Raw genomic sequence first — 24,397 nt, forward strand, 5'->3', positions numbered from 1 at the left:
GCCTGACATGTGCTTACAGACATTTATAGCCCCTTGAATATTTTTGGTGGATTACGTGGATTGAGGAGTTAGATCCTGTTATAGCGTTTCAGGGGGAACTGGGTAAGGTCCTGATGTTGAAGGGAACTCTTAGATTGAACTCATGTGCTGGGCTTGATGTCATTTTTGCTCAAATATGTGACATTGATTGGCAGGTGATTAGTAAAATTGTAGGTCCTCGAGGACGTATTCCCGGGCTTGAGAAGATACAATGAAATGCTGTTACAGTTGTTCTAATTGACGCAGCATGTGAAATGTGTAGCTGACATACAACACAGAGAAGAAGACACTTTTTAGCATTTCCCCGCCCTGGTACACATAAAGCACATCTGAAAGCCAAGAGTTTAGTGCTGAATATGCCTTTTCTTGGTTTTATTGAGTGTTTGTTGATGTGTTCAACAACCAGTTAGAAGTCAAGCACATTAAAATCCAACTGTTCTTGCCCCAACTATTCTGATCATCTTATTTCATCTCTCCTCAGAAAGCTCTGCTTTCATTATTTTCATTTTTTTCCCCCCTGAGCCACTTGGACATTGTTTGGTAGACACTCGCACAGCACACACGATTTTCATTTGAGGAGAAAAAAAGGCGCATTTGAAAAGAACCAGAGGAATTGTCAAACACGGTTCGGCTGAAACTTCAAGGAGGGAAATAAAACACCAGTCGCCCCTTCTGTGTTTGCAGAGCAGTTAACGGGTATTATTAACAGAATAGAACAGCTTGGTGATTGTTCAGTGTGTATGTGGTTGTTTGTGCATGTGTGCACGTTATGAGTGGGTGACTCGGTCAATGGTTAGTGGAGCGTCTGTGGGTCCCTGATCTGATGCAGGAGTCTGTCAAGCAGGGGTGTTCATCAAGAACGCTGAGTCAGTTACCTCCGTGGGGCCTTCTTGTCTGGCATTAATTGGCTCCTTGAGGAAAGGTACTGGCTTTCCTGTATGTGTGTTCACCTTCTGTGGTACATTCAGGTTGTTATACACAATGCCAGTAATGCTCTCTTAGATAAAGCCAGAAAAGCATGGAGCTGGCAGGTTTCCACCGGGTCCAGTGGCAGCTGCCCTGGGTATTAGGATTAAGACGGAGCTTTATGAGGGTGCCGTACAACCCGGCAGTGACGGGAGAATGGAGATGAATAGAGAAGAAAATAATACGGGGTGTCTAATTGGCAGGTATAGCCGTTACGTTTCCACGGCTGCATTCCTGTTTGCAACATTTGATAGGCAACGTGATGATGATGAATAACAGATTTATGCTATTAAGTAAAAAGATTTATAGTGCGCTGCTTCTTTTTCATGTACGGCATGAATCAAATGGCCATGTGTTTTCATTTAATCTTTTGCCATCTAATTTAGACCAATTGCTTTGTGTAACAGTCAGGAAGTAAGACGTAAGTAAGAAGTAATCGTTTTGGGTAATGATCAAGTTTATACATTTCATGAGGTTATTAACAATAGTTATAGTTGTTCAAATGGTATTTCAACAACGGTATTTCAGAAGCACGATGTTGCACATGATGAATCAGATTTAATATGAGCTTGGCTTAAGTTGATTACACAGTACCACCACTGGAAGAAACCAGAACATTCTGGCACAGAGAACCGTAAAGACCAAAAGAGGACCAGAGGTATTATACCCCAAACATGTAGCCAATTTGTATTTTGGCTGCCATTCGTTATAGTTATGATTATTTCTGTAACTATGGTCTACACCCTTTACAGGCCTGCAGCACTGTCTGTGGGAGTGTCCCATTTTTATGTTTAATTGGTGAGGGGGGGGGGTCTGAAAACCTCACTTATATTCCATGCATGTTTGTTTAATTTGATAATGAGCATGTTGGCCTGTGTAGCCTCAGGTCTCGGTTAAGCCCGGGGATACTGTTGCAGCCGAGGAGAAAGAAAGCAGACTTTTCGTGACAAAATGGCTCTGGTTACCCATTTGCCTGAACAGCATCACAGAGGATCAGGTTCCTGTCTGCCGTCTCATCTCGGCAGCGAAGGTCCATGTTGACAGACGGCGCTCCCGTGTCACCTCTGCTCGTAGCTGCATATTATATTTGATAAACAGTGAGAAAATCAAGATTTCCTCTGCCATGTAATCTGCTTGTGTGCGTGTCAGTGCAGTCTCCCGCTGACTGGTCGGGACAGGAGGAATATCACTATACTGTCTGGCTGCTGGTTCATGGTGAGGCAGCAGTATGATCTGCCTTCTGTGCTGATAGGCCTTTTCTCTCTCTGTCAGACCCGCTGCTGCCTGATTGTCACTAAGAGTAACAGTCTGTCGCTGGCGCTGCGCCAGGCTGAACAATCACACAGCCTTTGTGCAGGCGGCATAAAAGCCTATTTGTCAGAGAGCTGAATTGGGAGGGGGGTGGGGGGGGGGGGGGGGGGGGGTTGTTGTGCAACTCTACCTGCTGTGCTCTTGCCCACAGTTGTGTCTACTGGGTTTGTTTGAATGCTTCTTTAGCTAGATGAAAAGTTAAAGGCACAATCTGTGATCCAAAATGTAAACAGAAGAGTTGCCCAAACAAAATCTATTTTTCTTATCGTCAACCATCCCAAGTGTCAACTATGCAGCTGAAGCCTGATACACTTTATTTCTGCCGTAGATATCCATTCTTGTCCAGAAACGACTAAAAACACATCAATGAGCCACAGTGTTGAACAAGGTTCCCTCCTCACCACCATAAAGTAGTTTAGTTTGAGTCAACATGACATACATGTCCCACTGGGTTAAATACCAACTAACGCTCCCTGATGTCCCCTGGCATTATTAAATCATCTAAGAATAGTATTATTTGTGACCCATTGTTAAAGGTTTCCATCTTTAGTAATATCGATTGAGCTTGAGCACAGACAGACAGGGAAATAGGAAACTATTGAAACATATACTAACACATTGTTTAGTTTGTTTTCATGGAATTTTGTCCACAATGATAAACATAATATAAAGCCTGCCTTTTCCTTTCCTTTTAAGCAAACTTTGAACACGATTTAGAGTCTGGGCTTCTAAGTAGCCACATCATCCTTTGTATGACTACAAACTATACTGTTCTCACATTCACTTTCACGAGTGAATAGAACTGGGGTGCATTGTTGTTGTCTTTGTTTTGGATTGTCATTCAGACATTGTCAACACTTGACAGGCCGCTGATAGGGTCTTGGCATATCTCCATTAACTCAGGGGGAGGAGTCGACCTCTTGGCTGCTCCCATCCCTCATTTGCACCTATGGAGAACTCATCCCTGTTCAGTCCTGTTCTGTTGTGTTCGAACTGCAAATATCCAAAGTGGTTGAATAAGACAAGAACAATATAATTTGTCATTATTTTTGCACCTTTGCACAGTAGATATTCGGCTATATTTTCTTGTCGGCACTTGCTTGCCGCTGTCATATTAATGATTCATTGAGACATTCTGTTTATCTGGATACAGTTGCATGTGTACCACCTCATGCACACACACAAGTACACCGAGACAAAAGCACACACACATTTAAACAATCACACATGGCTTATTGTACAAGTTACATTCCTCTTTCTCTAATTTGTCTGTTTTTTACTTCACAGGAGGGGCAAGAAACACAGCGTCATTCTTCGAACCCAGCTGTCCGTCAGAGTTCATGCCTGCATCGGTGGGTAATAAACTGTACATTTGTCACTTCTCTCTTCACGGTGGTCAATTTGCCTTTCTCAGTCTATATGACCGGTGAGGTTTGAGCTTTAACTACCGGTATTACCGGTGGATTATTTTGTTTAGGTCCTTGTTTCACTTGCACAGTGGCAGTTTTGGGGAAATAGCCGAGAATCTTAATGTGAGCGAGACTTAACTGCATTTCAACAACACTCTGAGAAACAGGCCACTGGCACGGAGCGGAGCCTGAAAACATTTAATGTTTTTGGACTTACTGTTCTGTCACTTTGTTTTATTGGGCCTCCTGGTGGCTTTGAGTAATGTGAGGGAACTAGCACAAAGAGCTGAGTGGAAACATATGCAAACATGTGCACACATGGCATGCTTGTGAACACACACACACACACACACACACACACACACACACACACACACACACACACACACACACAATGTGCCAATGTGCTTATCAGAGGTTGGGTTTTGATTTAACTGCCTTTTACTAACTATGTTGTGCTCAGATACAGATTTGGACTAAGTTCCTTTCCCCACATCTTTTGATAAGATGTGAATGAGGCAGCGTTGATTGGTGTTAATTGTTTTACCACCTTTTTTAATGCACCTATAATGTAGGACATTTATATACCTTGTGTAATTTCAAGTAATTTCCTTGTGACTTGTATGGTTTGTTAGCAAAAAGCACAATTGTTGTCAGTAGAACATGAAGGAGCACACATTCTTACACAGAGACACACAGTGCCTCCTCTACCGGCTCCAAGTGTAAAAATAACCCAAGTCTGGAAAAGCTATCAGGCTGTAAATTGTCAGATTTTATATTTGGCTCGATTTCTCGATCGCAGTAGAAATAAACCAAAGGCCCAGACATTTTTCATTTGCATGCAGACACTATGATCTAAGAACTATCTCTGATAGTCGTCCCTGGTGATTTATGCTACCTGCTGATACATGACGTGCAATGGAAAGGTTTGGAAACTTTCTTCTTTTACCGAGATTGCTTTGTCACGACAGCTTATTAAAGTATTGATGAGACGCAAGAAAAACGAGGAAGAACTTGATGAGGTCTAGTTTGCACATGTTGACTGGAAAGTTTCTCTTTGAGGTTTTTACCTATGTAACTGATAGTTAACCACCAAATCATATATTATATTTGCAGGGTTTTCACATTTTGCAAAATGTCTATTGTCTATTGTTTCCATGTATTATTATGGGGGAAATACTCCCTAATATGGCAGCACTGGATACCTAAAAGTGATTTCCAGTAACATGCTAAACATGGCTGAGCCTTGTGCACAACTCTGAACCGGCTTCACCTCCTTCTCTCCTCCTGCTGGTGCTTGGCTGAGCTTAGTGGAGCCTGGGGAGTGGCAGACAGAGTTGCTGCTCTTCTCTAAGTGGATGATGACCCTCTTTCTCTCTAAGTTGACAACCACCTGTTGCCTTCCCTAGTCTACCTCAGTGACTGCCCGCGTGGCTAGCTGATTTATTTCCTCTGAGCGAGGTGGTCACTGTTACTATTAACTCGTCCAGACATTTGATCCTAATTTTATCCGACTAGAGAGCTTACCTTGTAGCCCCTGAGTGCAGTCTTACTGGGTGATTTTCCCACTCCACACAGGAGATAATTCGTTAGTCTTCCAAAGACAAATGGCATGGTATTCTTTAGGCTGAGCACTTGCTCTGTATTAGGGGATTGAGCATTTCCCTGCTGTCAGTACATGAAGACAAGAATGCCCCCTCATTCTTAGTGTTTTTGTTTTGTTTTGCTGGCAGTGACCATACTTAAATAATGATCACATTAAATCACCTTTGGATGATAGACAGCACAAAATATACAGAGGCATCAGAGTGGTTTTAATACAGTGAGAATCCTTTCACAAATACTCCTTTTGTTGAAGTCCAACATGCTTGAACTAATAGCATCACTCTTGTGTTAGCTTCAGGTCAAAGGATACTTGTACCAGCGTTGCCCGTGCTGTACGGGTCACATCTTGAATGTGTTCTCACTTATAATTGGGTATAAATTAGCACACCCACTTTGTCCAGATATTTAGTTTATCCCCAACTCCATTCACTTGAGTGATGAGTTGGTTGCAATCAGCTTGTAATCTGTGTCATGTAGTACTATTATGTGGAAAACCCATTGCATGTATTTAAAGATTGAATTAAGAAGGACATAACTTTGTTTATGTCATCTGGTTTTTGGGGTTTCTCCAAATTTATACATCACATGGATGGCTTTGGTTTGTTTCTGTCTGTGTCTGCATGTGTGTGTGTGTGTGTGTGTGTTTGTGTGTATGTATGTGTGTGTGCGTGTGCACTTATGTGTCATGAACCACAGAAAGACCTAATCCAGGCTTCCCTAATCATAGTCTTTAGCTCTCACATATATAAGGTTCTGCATGGAGGAAGAAAAGTGCTTACCCAAAGAGCTAATGGCTTATTAAACTGCATTCTCCCAATCTTCCCCTGGCACAGTGATTTGTATTCATCACACAGTGAAGCAGTCCAGACTCTTTGTGTACTAAAAGTGCAGATCAGGCACCATACAAATGTTTATCTCAACATCTTCTGCAGAGTGTAGCCTCATCAGTATGAAGCCCCCTTGGATATGAGCCCGTGTGCATGTAATATCTAGCATTACTTGGCGTCTGCGCCACCAGATGACCAGCGGTGATGGTTTGATCCGTGTTTGACCAGCCTGGGATTTAGAAAATAAACTCAACTCATCCCTCTCTGCGTGTTAGCATTTTGCCCGAGCCCGTTTAATTGGTTGGGCTCTTATTATTGTCAGAGGACTAGATGTGGTAGCAAGGGCCTGATTAAAGCAATCCTGTGCTTATTTTAGTGTTGTCTACAAGTACAGTAGGTCCTCTTTTTATGTGCCGTTTTATTTCTGAGGCTGCCAGAGTCGCCGTGTGTGACTGTGTGGAGAATTTGAAGAGCGTAACTGAGACAGAGAGAGACAATAGTCTGGCCCGCTGAATGTTTTAAATGGGCATGCCGAGTTAGGAATGAACAAATGTCACATATGTTCTGTAATCATCAGCAGCTCGTGCAAAATGAAGACTCCAAACAAGCTTTTCTTGAGTTCATACAGATGTTCAGTCAGAAGCTGCTGTTCTGGCGATTAATGACTTTTATGCATTGTTAGACTAACATTTGATGTGGTAAATCTATCAACTGCAACTACAGAAAACTCTCCTCCTCCTCCTTAAAATTGTCTTGAACTCAGTCACAGTCATAGAAAACACTTTTCATATGCGGCCAGGCTACATCCATCACACATCACAGATTAGTGGGTGGAAATTTTTTTATTTGTTCACAGCACATAGTTATTATGCACAAATAAATAAAACAAATCATATATTGTGGAAATGTGTTGGTATTCCCCTTTAAGAACAGGTTCATCTGTCAACACATTGATCTCAGCGGAGGAGTGACAGCTGTAATAAGAGGTGACGCATTCTTTGTGGATTATCTCCTCGTCTCAACCGCTGATAATCCGGGCTCAGCACATGATTCGTTGTGACTGCTGTTGACTTGCATTTAGTTTTTGCTGAAATTGGTAGTTTTGATCTTCAGGTTGACAACTGAAAACTCTGATGATGAGCAGTTAAATACTAATATTAAATATATGTAAATTAATAAATCAACCCTCTGCAAATCCTGGCAGCTCCCAGCATAGCTGTATGGAAGTGCGTGCATGCGTGTGTTGGATGTCAACACATTGACTTAAGATGATAAGATCACCTGCAGGTTGTCGTGCAGCTCCCGTGTGATTTCCACACATTCTGCCAGATCTGTGAATAAACATCAAAACAATTCCAGCAGTTTCCTTCCTATTCAAAAAAGATCAGCTTGAAATGTCTGCTATCATTTTGTAAAGTATGTAGTCAGGTACAATTCATTCTAGTAAAATGGAAAAAATATATTAATGCATTTATTAATGCATTTATTTGTCATTGTTATCTGTATTATAGCTCTGTCACCATGCACCTTTGGATAAGAACGCATCAAATAGAACATAGAACACATTTTCAATACAGCGCCACACTTTAGAGTCACATTATATCAACCATCAAATCAAATATCAAGTTGTGTTTTGTGTGAGTGCCAAGCAAGTGGAGAATCATTTAAAAACGTGGCATCCATAAGACCCAGAGGAAGATCAAATGTCCCCTTTGACATCCAATAAAGAGACCCCAAAATGGGATCGTGGACTTTGAGGCACCCCAGGAGGCCAACGTAAGCAACACTGTGGCAAATAAGAGAAATCTGAGGCAGCAAACAGGAAGAGAAGCTGAGTGGTGCGGGTCTTGCATTTCAAATTACAGCTGATAGCAAAACTAGATCAGTGGAAGGTTTGATGCTATCACTTGCCTCACACTTTCCCCCACTCTGTTTTTATATACTCTCTGTTTGGCCATGAGCCCAACAAACCCCATGCAGAGAGATAACAATGTAGTTTGGGTTAATTCTTCATTTATGGGCAACAGTAACGGACAAAGTTTCCCCTCATTTTGTCCCTGCTCCTTCACAACTGAAAAACATTTTCCTTTTTATTCGGCAGGATTACAGCTAATTGTTGGCTCTTTCGCAGATTTGCTTCACGTACTGCAAAAAAGGTTGGAGACTGCCATGACATTAATTCGTATAAGCGCACTCATATGCTCACGTTCACATGCACACACTCATGCGAAGGCATGCGCATATTAAGAAGCCATCTGGTTCCAGTTGTAAGGCCCCTCAGCGCTGCTCCTCACCCGTCCAAAAAGAAGAGAGCTGTCTACGTTTTCATTCAAGAGGGGAGTATTTCCTTCTCGCTGTGTTTACAGGATAGAGGGAGAAGTGTGAGCGTGCAGCCCGACCAGTGGATAAAACTGTTTTCTCATGCATGACTTGGGGTCCTGTAGCCTCAATATTGAGTTTCTGTGCAGTAAATAATCATATTTCTGTCGCATTTTCCCCCCCGTTTTCATTCACTTCTGACAGCTCGCCAAACTCCTGTCAGAAAAATTGGATGATTGGTACAAAATTGGTTTAACTTACATTTTTACAGTCGGCTCATAACAAAATATCGTTTTTCAAAGTAGCACATCATGACATGAGTTGGCCCACTAAGAGTGGATGCCATGTGAACCAGACCACTCTGGGGTTTACCACCGCTTCGAGACCGGAGCTGTCCTTGTGGAAGTGGACAGGTGTGTAACCTCAGTAGCCACAGACTTTAAACAGCTGACTGCTCCAAGGAAGGACAATTTGGAAGGAATCTCCAGTTTGTTTTTACTCAAACCAGCAGTCATTTGATGTCTTCAGAGAATTGTTTATTGTATATTTACTCAGGGGTCTAGGATGGTTTAGAGCTTAGGTTTGAGGTGTCTCTGCACAGCTGGAGTTTGCCCTCTTGTCTATGACTTCCGTTTCCTGAAGGAGAGGAATGAGGTACAGCACATACTGTATAGTGATATCACGCCCAACATGACCTACCTCAATACACCTCTATCCACGCCTTTCAGATGACCTGATCACCACAGTTGACCCTCAGTGCCTTGCTTGCCTTTAAAGCCTATGATGTTGCCCCTGGCCGAGTGTGCGTTCACACAGCAAGTCCATCACAGACCCTTGCCGTGTTAAACCATGGGGATCCTCCACAATCTGGTGAGAGAGACGCTGTTTAATCAGGGTTTTTCCCTTGGCTGGATTAGCTAAACAGACAAACAACTGGTCGCATAAACTCTGAGTGGGTCTCAGTAGGTGGAAGGTACACACACAGGACACAGAATGCACCTCCTCTGTTCAAAGCATGACACAGCGCTGTCATGTATGAAAGGGAGGAGGAGAGGGCCACTTGACGTCCAGCTGCTCAGCTGTCTTCGGGCCAGGGTGCTGCATGGGTCATGCAGCACCCTGGCCCGTAGACATTCCCTCATCCTCCGACAAGCCATGTATGTCCAAACCAGTGTTTAGCACCTTGTTGTTATTGTGATGCGCGGCCGGCCCCAGAGGGCTCCGACTCAAACTCAGCCAACCCCTCCACATACCCCATATGGTCCATCAGCTACCAGTGTGTCCCAGATGAAGCTGAACCCCTCGCCTCGGAGAAACCAACGTTGAAAAGGTGCCAGAGAGCCACATGTCTGCAGCCAACTAGTCCAACTCAGCAGAGGTGTACTTTGAGAGGTGAAGAGCTCTGTAGATATGTGGCTGTATGGACAGGTGCCCACATGCGTGACCACAGGTCATCTGCCTTTAAAAGGTGTGAATAGAGGTGTCTTCGTGCAGGTCACATGGCCCATGATATGCCATAATGTATGTGCCCCCCCAAACATTCACTTACAATAAAAGACATCCTGACATGGATGTTTGGCATTGTTGCTACTTCAACGGTTAATCATCAAAATATAATTAGAAATCTATTATTTTTGTGTTGCTCAAATAACCAATTGATTGATTTAGTGTTTTAGCTCTAGAAAAACAGCTATTGCCTGTTATGCTCGACATGATGTTCCTCTCCATGTCTATTAAGGAACCACTATCATCTATCTCTGAACCTTTGGCGGAGATTCATACAGTGCTTAATTAATCTTCTTTGTCATATTTAACTTAGAGGTTTGTCTATATAGGATATGGGCATTGGAGTGCCAGTATTGAGTAGTATATTACTATTCTACTATACTGGTAGTATTGACCTGAACCTTTAACTCGGTACCCGTCTGGCCTTCAGCCAGATCCCGGTGTGCCATCAAATTCCATCTGACATCCTCTCTCACATGTCATGCCGGCTCCTTTTGTTTCCCTCAGCTTTGATGTCAATGTCTTTGTAAAGGAGCAGCTCTTTCTCTCTCTGCATCTGGAGAAGAAGGGGAAATGCTCAAGAGAACCAAGACAATTCATATTTTCTCTGTTTGTCGTTACAGTAACTGTCACTCATCCAGTGTTCCTTGAAACAGCGTTGTTATTTCTTCTCACACCTTGGATCAAGTCGTGTTGCCACAGCTGGGCGAGCTGTGAATCATGTACCATTGCTGTTTTGCTTTGAAGGAGGATTTATTGGATTGCTTTTTGTCACAATGCATGCACGGAGATTGATTTAGTCTTTGAGCTGACATCAGCTGGAAAAATAAAGATTGACATGACCTTTTTAGGAGGATGTCATTTATGCACAGCTCTATTTTTGAAGTGTGCATATTGGACGCTGAACTCTTGCCCTCACACTGGAAACTGGTAGAGATACATTTCCTATCGTTGTTTTGGTGTGGGGAGATTCATGGTGGCTGTCATGCTCTCCTCGCTTTGTCTCGTTCTTTTTCATTAAATGGAAGACACTGGGGCATTAGTATCCCCGTCTCCCATTCTGCTTTTGCATCCTCCCTCTGACTTGCCAGCTTCACCTCATCACAGATGATGATGATGTAGTCAGAGGAACCTTGTTGATTTGATGTTGTCTTTTTTATCATCTGAGCAGTAGCTGCTTCAATTCATGGTGTAAAACAGATTAACAATGTTTCTTTTTTAAAAATCTTTCCATGACTCCCGCCTGTGCTGTAGCTCTTGGACACCTGTGGCTTCCTATGTTTCACATTGTGTTGTGGTGACTGGCCGAGGGCCAACAGAAACTTCAAGCATATTCATCAGGAGGCATTGGCAAAGGTAGAAAGTATGTGGCATTGTGTGGTTAATGATTTGAGAGCCGTCTACTTGTGTTGTTGTTCACAACAGTGCAGCCACCCAGAGGGGAGCATGATATACAGCTGTGAAATGATAATAGATATTGTAGACCATATTGCGATCCATCGTAAATAATAACTGGTTCATCAGGTGTCTGTTTCTCTTTTCCTGCTTCAGCAACTACAGTTGTTATTTTTAGAGCTGATGTAATCTCAAGTCCAGGGCAAGAATGGGATAAGTAAGAGTCATATTGTAGAGCCTTAATTAAAATATGATACTTATCACTGTCAACCTCACGTGATTGATTTCATTTTGAGTCACCAGCTGATACTGATGTTAAACAATACATATTTTACAGATATTAAGACTTATCTTGAGACACAAAAAGGAGGATTCAAATTCAAATACATTTTAAGCTATCAAAATGAGAAATTGTTAGGCTTTTGATTAATGCCCGAAGTTGAAATATTCAACGGTCTCACCTCCATTCCAGAGGTTGGGTGATTGGATGCCCAGTTGAAATAAAGAGCTCTAGCACCAGGAGAATCTCCTCTTGTGGCCCACCCATGGCTCTGAAGGGGACCACTCAGAGTGGCCGAAACAGGAGAAGATTGGTCAACCTTTGTTACGTTGCAGATGCAGAAGAAAGGGGCCGTGCAGTGGAGAAAGAAAAAAGAGAAGAGGCCTCAGTGCTTTGTGTGAATCTCGGCCAAGAGCCTACTTAATCGGTTCAGGCATGTCGAGCAGTTGGGATGACTGTCTGAACAGCAGGTTACATGAAATGCATATCGCACTCGCTAGTGGAGTCGATTACAAGAGCAGAACACTCATGCCATGCATATGAACGGCTGTTTTATGGGATTTTTTTTCCATCGCTAATAGCATTGATGGAGCTGAGAAAATGTACAAGTGGAGAATGTTTGTCAGATTTCGTGGTGAGAAAATGATTCACTTCAGTACTAATTACAGTTGGACTAACAGCATCCTGCGCTGTGGCGAGAGTAAAAGAAACGTTTTCTGCTTTTGCTTAGTCTGGATTATAAAGAGGAGTGAAAATCGCTATTTGTATAAACCATAAGTGATGTGTCCCGAGGGTTGTGAGGAAAGCAAGCCGTGTTTACATCATTGTTGTGGTTAAAGCCAAGACTCATCTTTCAGTGAAGATGTCAGACGTTGTTGTGATCCATTCACATCTATTCAGATGTGTTGTATGGTGGATTTCTCAGTGGTCACTTAAGGATCATTGAACACACAAAGCGCTAAAATGTTTTGCTTAGACCTCTTGTTTATAAGATAAAAGCCCGCGTATAAGCCTTTAATCTCTGTGTTTGGAAATGTGAAAAATGTTTGAATCTCTCCCAGTGTCTGGACCTCAGAATTCAATGACATCAGTGGCTTGTTCTCTGATGAATGCCTTTTGTATTAACAAGGTTCAACACAAAGCTAAGAGAGACCGTGTGGGGTTTCATTCAGAATCCACATGCACACACAATTACCAAATACAGGGGGTGGACACAATATAAAAACATGTGTTCGGTAATGGATTGCATTATGCTGTTTTGAATTATCTTTTTTGTTTTAATGTTCAGAGGTGGGGGTTAGGGAGTAAATGGAACTACCTGAAAATTAGATGCAATCCAATGAAACGCCACCGCAGTCTAAAGACTGGATCAACAGCTTTCAGTCACACAACAATTATTAAAGTGATGGTTCGGAGTAAAATGCACCCGAGGTAATTTCTACCATGACATCCAGCCAAACACCCCCTCAGAAGCATTTTTAGCGATGGTCAGCATTGGTCAAGATAGGGCGATCAGCCGAATGGCTTAGTAATAGCGCGATGGCAATAGACGGCACTTCCGTGTTTACCCAGCTTCTTCTTCTTCTTCGTTGGTGTTTAATGGCAGTCGGCGTTTACCCAGCTGTTTCCGTAATGCATGTTTCACGCCAGAGTATGAAAAAGTTTTGCTTAATTTTTTTGACCTGATAATAGAAGCATTTATAAAAAATCAGCGAAACTTTTGTGTACCTATGTGTACTACTGCAGAAGTTTGGTAACATTCCATGCATTATTAGTGGGGACATTTACGAGATATACACTATGTACCATCGTGCTATTACTAAGCCATTCGGCTGATCGCCCTATCTTGACCAATGCTGACCATCGCTAAAAATGCTTCCGAAGGGGTGTTTGGCTGGATGTCATGGTGGAAATTACCTAGGGTGCATTTTACCCCAAACCATCACTTTAAGCTTTACAAAAGTAGCATCATATTGTACAGTTGTTGTTGTTCTCACTCCATGCACTGTTAAAACATAAAATAGGAATTGGCGCATGAAAAGTAGCTCAAGGTAGTCCTAAAATGAATATGCAACTACATGTGCAGATAACAATCTAATATTTCCAGCTCAATACGCCTGCCTCCAACCCGATGGTGATCTGGCCTCAGAAACTGTAAGATAAAAGTCATTTTCAGAGTAATGTTTGGTGCGCTTCATGAATACCATCAATTTAATTCAGCTTGGCTACTTCATGTGAAGAATGCAATCTCATGTGTCATCTTGAACCACATATTAGCCCCAGACTCCCTCCTAACTTTCCACTCCTGCAGCTGAGGACGGCCTACCATGGCAGGCAACGGGAGCAGCTGTGTTGGAAGGGAGTCATGGAGGGGGAAAAGAAAAGGATGATTTCTTCTGTTCATCTGTGTAGAGAACTGAAGACACCATTAGGCATGTGGACTTATTATCAAAACGGTCATTATCACCATACTGTCTGGCCCAAACTGACACAACATTGCTCTCTAACCAAGCTAAGTCTGTGCACACACCTGCTTTCTGACAATTGTCTGCTATAATTTGTCCCTAGGAGACCCTGTCTAGGAGACCCTGTCAGAAATGACGTCAGACACAAATACATTCATCCCATTTTGTGCAGACCAGCTAGATTCCAGTGATGCTCCTGCATGTTGCAGCCGTTATAAAGGATTCTATTGTCGACATGTCTGCACAAAGCGATGCATGAACTTTACATATATATTTCCACACTTAATGCTGATCAGTAAAATTAGACTGTGATCTCTAACTCAGCTGTTGCAGGCTACAGGAACTCTACCTAAAACGACACTAAAGGAGGCCCCCACCCTGGCATGTGCTGTCATTTGACACTTTTGTGTCTCAGCATTTAGAGGAAGTGTTAAAGCTCAACCTGCCAACCAGACATGTGCGTCTGCCGAGGCTTGCCCTGAGACAGACAATATCTTTTCACTTTATTGGAGAAAATACAACAGGTATTCTATTCAAACTTGGCATAAGGTGATACGACTTGAATTAGAAAAAAATGCTGTTTGGGCATGAATACATATTGCCATTGTGACATTTAATACTTACAGAAACAGAGGAGTGTTTTCACTGCCATTTGGTTTCATAACAAAGTCTATGACTTTATGTTTCCCAATGCACGTTTGCATAATGAGAAGATATCCCATTCCAGCTGTATTCAGGGACTGCCGTACCGGAGGGACACAACACGCTAGGAGCATTTCTATTCACGTGTTTTGATGCACATCTCATCAGAAAAGCTGAATGGAAATGGCAAGATTCGATAAAAACAAGTTTTACACTCGAGCTTGAGATGGTTTTTGCCTTTATCGAAAAATAAAATGGATTATGGAAACGCTTTTGCTGAATAAATTCTATTGTAGGGATCATTTAACTCACACCTGATTGACTGATCAGCTGTTTCCACTGTCAGCGTTTTCATGGGTATTCCCATAATAATACTTGTCTTCATCTCCGTGAGCAAAAGTAGCTAACAGTTAAAACTCTGGTAGATCTCTTCTAGGTTCTTCTAGCGCTAACTTCTGATCAAATTTGCAGAGTTTATACACTCCCAACGAGTTGATAGAAACGCTTATTCTCATTTCTTTTTTGTGACATTTCAAACGTTTGCACTGACTTATTGGATGGAAACATGTCTATTGTCCTGCTTTCCTCCACAAGCTGAGGGTCGATCTCCTGCTTCTTACAGCAGAGAGCCAGGGTCAACTGGGGTTAACCCGGGCTAACCCTCTGGGCCACCTGGAGACCCCCACTGCACAGCTCGCCAGGATTATCCCACACCCTCCCACACATGAGTTGCACACATATAAAGGGCCATAGAGGTCATTTCTGTCTCTGTCTCTCTCTCGCACACATACACACATTCTCTGACTTTGATGCCTGTGTTCTCGGGTGCTGATCCTGTAAATGCTATAGGATGAAAGGGCTGGTTTGGCACAGGCCTGTGTGACCTCTATAGCTCTGGTGATGGGAGCTGGCTGCACCCCATTTTTGTTTGGGTTGTCGCTCGAGGGAAGCTGTCACCCTGAGGTCAGTCGGCGGGGGCGGGCTGACTAAAAGACTGCCTCCTGTCACCATTAAATGATTTATGGAGAGGAGACACAATTCCAGCTCCTGTAAGCTACATTGCATACTAAAACTGTAACATAATTTCAGTCCTCTGCCTCCTTCTGGTAAAGAGACTGTTTGCCATGAAGTGCGTTGAATTCCTTCCGTGACATTACTTTTGGGACATGCTGTAGATATCTGCTCCGTAGAGAGATTCTGTTTGGTTATGGCAATGTTTGGAAACGGTAAATCTTTCAACCATTTTAAATGAGATTTTTCATTTGCACACAGTAGAAACAGGTTACATAGAATTCAGACTCGTGTGTGGAAAGTTCCTCAATCTCCAGTTCAAATGAAAGTGTATTTCTTTCCCAGTCTGGGACATTTCACATATGTCAGGTTTTTTTTTTATGGCTTAATTTTGCATTCATTTGCTGCCCCATATTTTTGTGCAAAATCACTTATCATGCCCCCCGTTTCTAAATCGAGAACGATGGTTTTAAGGGGAGAGAAAACGACGTTCAGGAATGTTCCCCTGCTAAGACGTCATGTGGTGTATGACTGTGCACGCCGCCAGGCCGGCCTTTCCAAGCCTTTCCTGGAAATCTCAATTTACCCCGGAATAATAGAAAGGGGACAATATATCACAAGCGTGTATGCCTACATTAAACATGGAGTTATTGGGGGACAGGAGCAATTAGCGAAGAGTTATAGTAATGAGGAAATGCATTTATAAATGCACTTGATTTGTTTGTCTATTTAGTATTTGATCACATCCTTATTATTGTTCATCTTTGGTGTCGTGTTCTCCAGTCAGCAAAACATCCTGTGTCTGGTTCTTTATCCTCTAAGCACATTTAAAGAACACACCCTCCTCATATGGCTGGTCCCTGTTTCTCTCATCTATAGTAACTAACTATAGACCTTGAAGGCATATCACATAGTACAGTGCTATGGATGTTAGCAGACGTCTTGAGCCAGCTCTTTTTCGTCTGTTCCCCATCAGGCAGGCTGCCTCAGCAGGGCCTCAGCCTGCCCGTGAGTGGAAATCTTTGGCCCGTGTTATCTTTGGAAAGTGTTGAGTCCACAGAAACCCAGGCAGAGCATGGAGTCCAGTGTCAGCTAGACATCCCGGGCTCACTTATTGCTCAGGAAAGATGGAGACGTTGTGTTGCACCCGAATGAAGATGCAGAGAATATTAAAGGACTTTGTTGGAGCAGAGAGGAAATGTTTCCTGCCTGCCTGTTTGACTCACAAACAAACCATTGGGCATCAGGACGTGATGAACCCTCTCCAACACAGATTGGACGTTTCTTTGAGCCGACACAGTTAGGGTTTTTTTGTCGTGAAAAAGCTGAGGGAATGTGGGACAAAGAGCTCCATATGTGTAGAAGGCTGTAGTGTAACCCAAGTCCTGTAGCAAGGAGGGCCTCATCCACTTAATGCAGGAATCCATCTCATTCTCCCTGTCTATATTGATGTGATTTCTCCCTTCATAATGACCCCCAAGAGCCAGCAGGAGATTGGATGGCCTCCTATACATTGTGCGTGTTGTGTCGAGGCATGACAAATTAGCACCCTGCAGAAATCCCGAATTTCTGTGGATGTTTGTCTCATCAAAACAGCATGGTCATTTCCTGACTTGGCAAACAGACGGCTCTAGTATAATGGAACATTCATAAGGCTCTCAGGCAGAGACAGTCGCTCATCAGATCCACTGTTTTCTTTTGATGCTCAAATTTATCTCATTGTTTTTATACATTATTGTATACGTTTTGAACATGGCTAGCTGTGCATCCCATCTGGAACCGGATGAAAGTACTCTGTATGATTTAGTACACCATAGTGCGCTCTTTTATAAAGTTAATGCTATTAAGTTGTGTATATATATATATATATATATATATATATATAGCACTGCCCTTTAATGCAGCAAGGTTTCCTCTTTTCCTGGAGGAATTATTTGAAATGCTAGACGCAGGCAATTAAATGTGACTATTATTCTTATCATCATCAGACCAAGTGCTGTGTCACTTGATCTGCTTGCGTGACTAACATATCGCATCAGCTGTGCTCATAATCGAGTCGATATTCTGAGACAGATAAAGAGAAGTTAAAAAAAAAAAAACACTGACCTGAATATCAACAGAGGGGCTTTTGTCATTTGTTATTTCACTTTTAGAGAAGAGGAGAGCATCAGCAGGGAGAGACTGTGGTTTAGAGGTTTCACCGCTTGTCATGTGCCACATATGTCTAATGCAACATGCCGTATTTTTATCTCGTGTGCTTGTGCTTATATTTAGCAGAACCTCCGTCTGTTTTAACTGCTCAGCTGGTGACTCATTAAGAGTGATTGCAACGGTGCTAATTTATTTTTTGATCTAACCCACATATATTCAGGGTGTAGACAGGTCTCACTTTCCTCACACATACATAGAGCATGCCCCAGCTGTATCAGCTCTCTCTCTCCACTCATAGTTTGGTAGCATGCTCTATGTTGAGTGAGTAATTCAACCAATAATAGATCACGGACAGCTATCTAATTTCATAGAAATTAAGAAGGTGTGATGTCATGGTATAATAGCTTTTTAATGAATCCAATCCATGGTTCAATAGTACAGGGCTTCATCTTGCCACTTTAATTTTCTCTTTTCTGTCATTTTCAGTATTATGTAACACAACATGTCTCTACTCTTACTTTTGCCAAGATGTAGCACAAAGTTGCTTAGCTTGCGATTCAAGCCTTGAGTGAGCTAGTGTTTTCTCAGCGCCTGGATGTGCTACGCTACAGATTTCTAACACCCATTTAATTTTGACATGAGGGGAAATCAGGTTGATGGCTTTACAGGATGTCCGAGGGTTTTCGGTCAATCTGGGTAAAGTGGAGAAAAAGAGGAGAGCAGGGAAAAGCAGTTCAGACCCGTCTCTAATTTTGCATTAAATGTCTACATTTAGCAGCATGGGTCTTTAATCGCTTTAACCCTTTTGTTCTGTTCAGGTATTCTGTCAAGATTAACTTTGTGTTCTATTCAGTAAGAATTTTCTGTCTACATAGAAATGTTTACAACAAATAATATATTAATATCAATTACCTAAGAATGACTGGAGCCATTACAGCCTTTCTAACTAATTCAATTCTCCAAGGAATGCTGTAATGCAAAGGACTGAGCTGTGTGTATGAGGAGATTTGACCGTGAAGGTGTTGGAATTCCCCCTGGTGTTCTTGAAACCACTCTTGAATTTGTTTAGCTGTGTGAATGGGGGCTTTGCCATCTCTTAACACACCGGGGGAACAATGCATCAAAGGTGCACCTGGTCCTGTAAAAATGCTTCATACTTCTTGGCGTTCCACTACTACGCAGCGCTCACAACAGACATAATGCATGGCATGAGATGGCCACAGATCCACTGTGCTGGTCTACATGCAGAGAAGTGGTGAAAATGACTTATCACAGTATATTACTTTTTCCAGGGTTCTGTGGTGCCAGAATGTATGTCATTACGTGTTAACTTTGGATGCAGGCCTGCAGTGAGTGATTTCCAAATGGCGGTACAGCTGTGAATATCATCTATGCAAAGTTGATGACAGTTTGTTTGGAAACTGCAAATTTCCGACCATACTTTTAAGCAACTATCGTATATATGTTCATCTATCCATCTCTGACTGATGCTGCTTGCATGGTTGACCCACCATGACTTCAGTATTTTAATTTTTTGTAGATTCCTGATGGTATTAAAACATTTTGGATGCACATCTCTGGTGCTTTAAATTGTCAAAGCCGTCACTGTGCCTGCTGACACTTTATAACTGTAATTTCATAATTTCAAAGGTAGCATCCTTTTTTGGGAATCCAGATCATCAGGGCATCGCCTTGACTACGATGAAACCACACGGTTAAAGTGAACACGTCGCCACCGAGGAATGATGCAGTCCATCTCTGGGCCAGCTGGTCACATATCTGTCACCTAAACTTGCTTTAGCGCTGCAGCTCAAATTCCCCTTTCCAGATGGAATCAGTGGTGTTGTTTGTGATGGACAGATGTGGATGTGAAGACAGAAAATAATTCCCCCACCCCTGCATCTCACTTTGGGGACCAAACAATGCAACAACACAAAAATATGGGTCAGCGGAATCAGATGATTATGTCCCAAGGCTCACAGTATTCTAAGAGACCTTTATCCTGCTTTAGTCATATGAACTAATACAGCTGTTTGGAAAAGTTTTTGGTGTCAACAGGGGAGACAACGGGATGCAAACTCAGACTCCACACCCAGCATTGCTACGTGAATTCGGATTGCAAAATTTCTTATCCCTTAAATGCGTAGTCCCTTGAATTATATAAGTGACTGATTATTTGTTGGCGATTGATAACGGTTTGGAAAGTAAACAAATAACTGCTAGCAAGTAAATATATCTGCAGCTCTGTGGCAAGAACGGTGTGGGTCAATGGTGGGCTTGGGTCGGCCTGTACATCCTCCAACAATTCAATTGACACAAAGAGAATTCACACGTCCGTTTGCTTAGCTGTCTTGTGGTTTATAGCTGTTTTTTGTCATTAAGATCTAATGAATAGGATTAATATATTTGATTATGTTTTTTTGTTATACTGTTATGGTCACAAACTACTGTGGACACAGTTGGTGTGTCACAATGTATGTCATTTTCTCTTTTTCTCTGCTGGATGTTCTTGTTAAAGGTACAATTCTAAACACATATATATCTTTATTCTTAAACGATTATATTCTTATTTTCCCTTCCAAATGGCCCTCATTTATATAGCACTTTTATCCGAAGCGCTTTACAGGAATGACTGACATTCACCCATTCATACACACATTCACACACCGACGGCGGAGTCAACCACGCAGGGCGACAGCCAGCTCGTCAGGAGCAATTGGGGTGAGGTGTCTTGCTCAGGGACACCAGGCACTCAGCTAGGAGGAGCCGGGGATCGAACCGGCAATCTTGCGGTTGCCAGTCAACCCGCTCTACCTCCTGCCCCCCCTTCCATTGTCTGATTTCCTGGTGTTTTGCCGTGCTGGGCAGTCACAGGACAGGATGGACAAATTGACTGGACTCCCATGTAATTCTGGCAAGATATCTTTCTATTTATTGTGTTTGGCTTTTTGGAGGCTGGCACAGGGGCTCAGTGGTTTGGCTGCATTCACATGATATTGAATGGAGGGTATGATTGAAAAGATATCATATAAAAGTGATCACTTAATCAAGCAACCCAAGACCCAGAGACTGCTACAGCATTAAGTGCTACTTATTTAGAGATGAATCGTAAGGAGGGTTGGTCATGAGTCTTTGGCTAATGTGAGGTATTAATGTTCATATCATATATATAGTAGACTCACCATCAGATCTTTTTGAATAATGCAAACAATGCAATTGTTTTTACCATTAAGAAGTTGACATTGATAGTGTTTAAGAAATCAACGGTTATTAGCAACTTCCCGTGTTAATGTGGATCTCCTCTGGAAGCAGATCATATATGGGTGAGATGAATATGAAATGCTAAACAACTCACAGGTTAACTGGGACTCTGCCTCTCAGAGATGGAGAGGTTTGAGATTTATCCTCCGGTATCAGTAAACATGGGAGAAGGAAGCAGGCAAATCACGAGTTCACGGTCCGGAGGTCAGACAATCACCTGTACCAGCTCTCTGCTTGGCAGTTTGGATAAACAATGGAGGACTCAGCCTGACCTCGCTGTCAAACACACTGACATGGATCACCTCAGACCCCAGTGAGCGAGTCCAGCCTACTCTGTCGCCACAGTCCCAGTTGCACCTCATTTCAAAGTTGCATCCTTATTGTCTTTCTGTACCTAAATAGTAATGCTATAGTTTTATAATATTTTTCTGGTACTTGATAGATACAAGATAATCTGACAATGGCTCTACTAATTACAGTAGAGGCTTTGGTGTGTTGGTGTGACAGAGTGGGCAGCGGTAGTCCTGTGAACCAGGCCTGCAGCCGTCACACACATCACACACATGCAGACTTCACTCTTCTCCACCTCGTTCCCCACTGATGTGGCCCAGTCAGCCCAAAGACAAATGGGCCCAGACATGGAAGACATTAAGACCAGCTAAAAACAACATGCTAAGTACAGACTTGCTCTCCCGCAATGCAAACACAAAGTGTTCACTCTGCTGCAATTATACACACTTTGACATGGACAGCAGGGGAGACAGCTTTCTTTATATTTATGTTAATGCTTGTTTCAGGGAAGGTCTGGAGATGTGAAGACATTTTGTGGCTTCAAGTAGCCGTGTTAACATAAGGATGAAAGGGTAAAAAAACAATTATCCAGGTCAAGGGTTAACCATGAAATGAAGTTTTAATGCAGTGCTCGGTCTACACTCTTCCTGTTGATTGCATTCGTACGACATGGAAAGAGGGAACACATGCTCTCCAGAAGGAGTCTCTCAAATTCAAACCCGGCAGTCTGAGGAATGCTTGCGACACTTCTCCGCTTTCAGATCTGATTTTAAGTCTCTGACCTTTTGTAAATACGGCTATTCTTAACACCTAAATTGTTTCTAAATCAGAGGTTGACATGATGTTGCAATCTGGTGCTTGCAGAGCATATTGGCCCAGTGTAAGATTAGATCATCTGGTCTACGCTGTGCACGAACTCAGAAAGTAGGTCTGCAAAACTACAATCCTGGCAGTCTCTGTATTATACATTTGGCAGTGGAGATTTGCCCTGTCCGTCTCAATCAAAGCTATATCAATCGATCTTTTAACGGGCTGAGAATAAGATGTGGAGGGCCAAGAGGTTGCTGACATGATTGGTAACAAATGACCTACTGTTGCACTGGGCCAGAGGGGGGGGCTTCCCCCAGTGGATCCTCAAACATAGTGTATTTTCTTAAAGGAGACAATTAGCTCTTGATGAGGCAGCCCAGCACTAGGAGCTGTTGATATCAGGGAGTCAAAGGTCAGTGTTTGAAGCAGAAAAGCCAGTGGCATGGACCTGTGTCTTCCAGTGGGAATACACCAGCTCTTGTCTCATTTATGTGCCGAGCCTATTTGAATCAGTACCAGATGCTGATAAGTTGATAATTGTTAATATATTTGGAACACATTTAGGTCGGATTTCAAAGCCAGGAGATATTTTTGATCTTCGTTCATTCACATATTGCATTTTTTTAAATATTTGATGGTGTTTTTTTCCTCATATTTGCAAATATTTCAAATGATGCTTGACTTTTTTTGCCATTGAACAAAATGTTTAGATTCAACACAAGTCTGTCTGATTAAAAGTACAGTAGAACAGTTAGTGCCGGTTTGTGGTTAAGAGTATAGACTTTAATGGGACTATAATTAGTTTAATCAGTGGATGTGTATTATTCATAGTTTACTTTGCTCTTAATGTCTTAAAGTAATAGTCTATAACATCTCCAAGTGCACATTTTCTTTAGCCACGCTAGTGGTGTAGCTCCAGGGAATATGATGAGTCACTTTGGTCCAGACTGAAATATCTGAATTATTTAATAGATTCCTGTGAAATTATGTACCGACCTTCGTTGTCCCCAAATGATGACTCTTGCTTACTTTGATGATCCCTTTGATTTTCCTCTAGCGACATTGTGAGGTTTTGGGGGTCTTTTTAACTATTAGATGGATTGGCATTTGGTACATAAATGTCCCCCTCAGGATGCATCACATTAACTTTAATAATCTCTTTAACTGTTTATCTAGCACCACCATCAAATGACATTTATAATTGGCTCAGTACATTTGGGTTATGGCCAAACTGACGGAGCAGTTCAATCCCAGTTTGCTTTCTCACCTCAGTGCAGCTGGACAATCACAGAGGAAAAAACTGGCTTGTTGAAACGACCAGGAGCTGCGTAAATCAATGATCAACCTGCACGGCTACACTGTTTGATTTCAATGTTATTTCTGGGAAGTGCAACAGCCGACACCACAGTAATGACTGCTTGCTGCCAACTTACAAATCACAGCTTTGACTGAGGCCAAGTTCAAAATATTATTCATGCTTTCTTTTAAAATGAGCGAGTCTACAACGTATGTAAGCTGGTGGTAATGTGGTGTATTATAGTACAGTTATCACATCCTCTCTCTGTCCAATCATGGAAAATGTAGGAAAACAATACAAAAAAAAAAAGAAACAAATCAAATCCTCCCCACCCGTGATCAAACATATCAACAACAGTCCTCTTGAAGGAGACCATATGAAATAGCAAAGCCATTACCCTGACATTGTAAACAAACATGTCTGTTTCCCCTCTGGATACCATTAGGAAGGTTTCAATGTTTGTTTAGTCATTGAGTAAAATGTGTTCTTTCTTCCTTTTTCATACTTCAATAGTATGCAAATCATAGCATTCATTTACAAGCCACTATTGTTCTCCATCCAAACACAGCTTGTGTTTGTAAGTCTGTAATTGTGTGGTATATTCCGCTCTGCTTATCTAACCTTGCCTCTTTCTAATCATGTATTATTTAGAATATATACAGGTTACGTTGTCCGCTGGTTAAATCCCGTGGCTTTTGCAGGAGAGTGCAATGGCTGCTTTGAGGCCTTTATGGAATCCAGCTGGCTTGGTCCAGCATTTCCAAAGTTCCACACTGATCTGAAGCAGATCGGAGCCAAGCATAGTCCAGTCA

General features: G+C 42.2%; 1 protein-coding gene across 3 annotated transcripts in view; it reads left to right on the forward strand.

Annotated features, from left to right (window-relative positions):
• The window catches only part of fhod3b (formin homology 2 domain containing 3b), a 78,835-nt gene that overhangs the window by 8,784 nt on the left and 45,654 nt on the right, over positions 1 to 24,397 (forward strand). For all 3 annotated transcript variants that reach the window (XM_084027315.1, XM_084027316.1, XM_084027317.1), the window contains exon 3: positions 3,604 to 3,668. In XM_084027315.1, the coding sequence (XP_083883441.1) occupies positions 3,604 to 3,668 (65 nt within the window). The remainder of the gene's footprint in view (positions 1 to 3,603; positions 3,669 to 24,397) is intronic.

Source organism: Eutrigla gurnardus (assembly GCF_963514095.1).
Source record: "Eutrigla gurnardus genome assembly, chromosome: 14".
NCBI classification, from domain to species: domain Eukaryota; kingdom Metazoa; phylum Chordata; class Actinopteri; order Perciformes; family Triglidae; genus Eutrigla; species Eutrigla gurnardus.